This window comes from Echinococcus granulosus, assembly GCF_000524195.1.
Source record: "Echinococcus granulosus chromosome Unknown EG_S00211, whole genome shotgun sequence".
NCBI lineage: Eukaryota > Metazoa > Platyhelminthes > Cestoda > Cyclophyllidea > Taeniidae > Echinococcus > Echinococcus granulosus.
Genome location: NW_020170591.1, coordinates 36,703 through 38,811, shown reverse-complemented (window position 1 = coordinate 38,811; position 2,109 = coordinate 36,703). Strand labels below are relative to the sequence as shown.

The 2,109-nt window shown below is 45.5% G+C and overlaps 1 protein-coding gene across 1 annotated transcript in view; it reads right to left on the bottom strand. All coding sequences in view use genetic code 11, as the record gives it.

The window, feature by feature from the left end:
- Positions 1 to 2,099, bottom strand: part of EGR_10346 (hypothetical protein) — a gene marked incomplete at both ends in the record, with an annotated part of 5,240 nt that extends 3,141 nt beyond the window's left edge. Inside the window, 3 exons of the mRNA XM_024499595.1 lie at positions 748 to 819; positions 1,922 to 2,030; positions 2,061 to 2,099. Coding sequence (XP_024345989.1) covers positions 748 to 819; positions 1,922 to 2,030; positions 2,061 to 2,099 — 220 coding nt within the window. The remainder of the gene's footprint in view (positions 1 to 747; positions 820 to 1,921; positions 2,031 to 2,060) is intronic.
- Positions 2,100 to 2,109: the final 10 nt, after the last annotated feature.

Here is a 2,109-nt window from a genome sequence, read left to right as displayed (position 1 = left end):
AAGAAAACGTAGGTAGTGAAACTCCCCACATGTCTGGAAACAGCTCAAAACATAACTTGTGTCACCGACGTTCAATCACCGAAGACAAGTGGCGATGTCATTTGCAGTGCTTTATTCCAAGTCACATCAATACATATGAACAACTTTGACAGCCTTCTTTCATACCCTACTCGCATCACCGACAACGAGGCAGGAACTGCTGACATTGCTGGACAAGCGCAAGAGTATTTTCGCGAGAAAGTGTTTTCAGCTGAGAGGAGCAAGCACTGTGAAGCATAGGTATGTGATTGACACCGGTGGCCAAACCCATCTGGCAGCCATCCGGACTCATGCCAACCCTCCCTCCACTAGAAGGGATCAACTGTCTAGTCGACGAGACGATCCAAAACGAGGTCCTAAAGCCCTCCCTTTCACCACCGCCATTACCATTTGCACAGGTAAAAAAAGGCGAAAGACCTCGGCTGTGTGAGGCGAGCACAGAAATGTGAACCTAGTAGCAAGGAAGGATGTCTTTCCTTTATCCCACATAGACGATTCCCTACACTCCTCACACGCGTCCAAGTACTTCTCCACGCTATTTAAATTCGGAACCTTGATCAGCGGAGATGCTAGCAAGAGAGCACACTGTCCAGCCGCCTCTACTGATTCCAGACAATGTCATTCGTACTCCGCAATACAGCGGCTACTTTTCAACGCCTTGTCCAAACTCCTCTGATTGGACTACTCGCAAAGCATTGCATACCATACTTGGATGATGCATGCATTTTCGCCGGAAATATTCCGAAATACAATGCCAACTAGAAATTAGTAATATGTCTCCTACAAGAAGCAATTTTGACACTGAACATGAGGAAATGTTAGTTCCCACAACACTCAGACAGCTTTTTGGGACGTACTGTATTATCAACCGAGATGCAAGTGAGGAAAGGCCAACAGTAACTAACCACACGGACCGCGTTGTTTCCCTTTGTTGAAGGTTTTGCCAAAATCACAGGCCCACTACGTAGCAGACTGGAAAAGCGGAGCAAGAACCATTTTAAGTGGGAGAAGTAGCACGACGGAGTGTTCAAGGAACTGAAGCAATACTCCGCTCTGCAGCAATTCTAGTTCTAAATCCATTTGAAGTAGGTGCCTCCTCATTTATCCTACACGATGACAGTGGTGAGACAGTTGTGTGCAGTGTACTCTAACAATAGGAGGACAAAGGTCAGCAGCATGTCATCGCTTACACGAGAACGAAACTCCACAAGCAAATGAGACAGAAGGACGCTACACAACGCAAACTGTTTACTGCATTCACAACGGTTAGCTATTGCAGACATTACCGGTTGTAGAGAAAGGTCACAGTGAGAATAGGTCATTGAACGCTGACTTGGGTGAAGACAAAGTACAAATGAAGCTCTCGGTGGTGCGTTGGTACGGAGAGCTGCAACAATACAGTTTTACACTGCACTACAGAAAAGACAATGCACATAGCAATGCCTTTGCCTTATCTCGCAGACCAGGACCCGTCAAAACTACTGACTTTTCCGGAAGTACCATGCAGCTGTGTACTTCCAATACATCCCAGTGAGGAATACGATGTACACCGATGCTGATGGGATTCTGCCGTTAGAACGATTCCTTCCATCCTCTTGCGAACCAACAGCCAAAGAGATGTTGTCGTCACAGTGATTGAAACAATCCCTAGAGGATGAGGTATTACGATACCAAGTTCAAGTTGGAGGTAGTAAACACCTAGCAGTTACAGTTTTGTTAGCATGAACAGCTCTCCAAGATTTCAATGAGCTATTGGACCATGTAGGTGAAAAAGAATATGGTGGACACTTCGAACAAAAGGTACTGATGGCCCTCAGTTACTCAGGGTGTACGTGACCTCTCCCATACCTGCATAACCTACACAGGATTCATTAAACCTTACCTTTTGGCGATTGCACTACTTTAGGCATCATACTAAACCAATCACGATACATCATAATAGAGTGGATCCTTTTAAACGTCACACCACCAGCTTGATGGGAGGATAAGATCTATGTGGCAACAGAAGAAAGATACTTAACGAAACTGGGGTACGAGGAAACAGACTCCATGAGAAGCATCAGAAGTAAT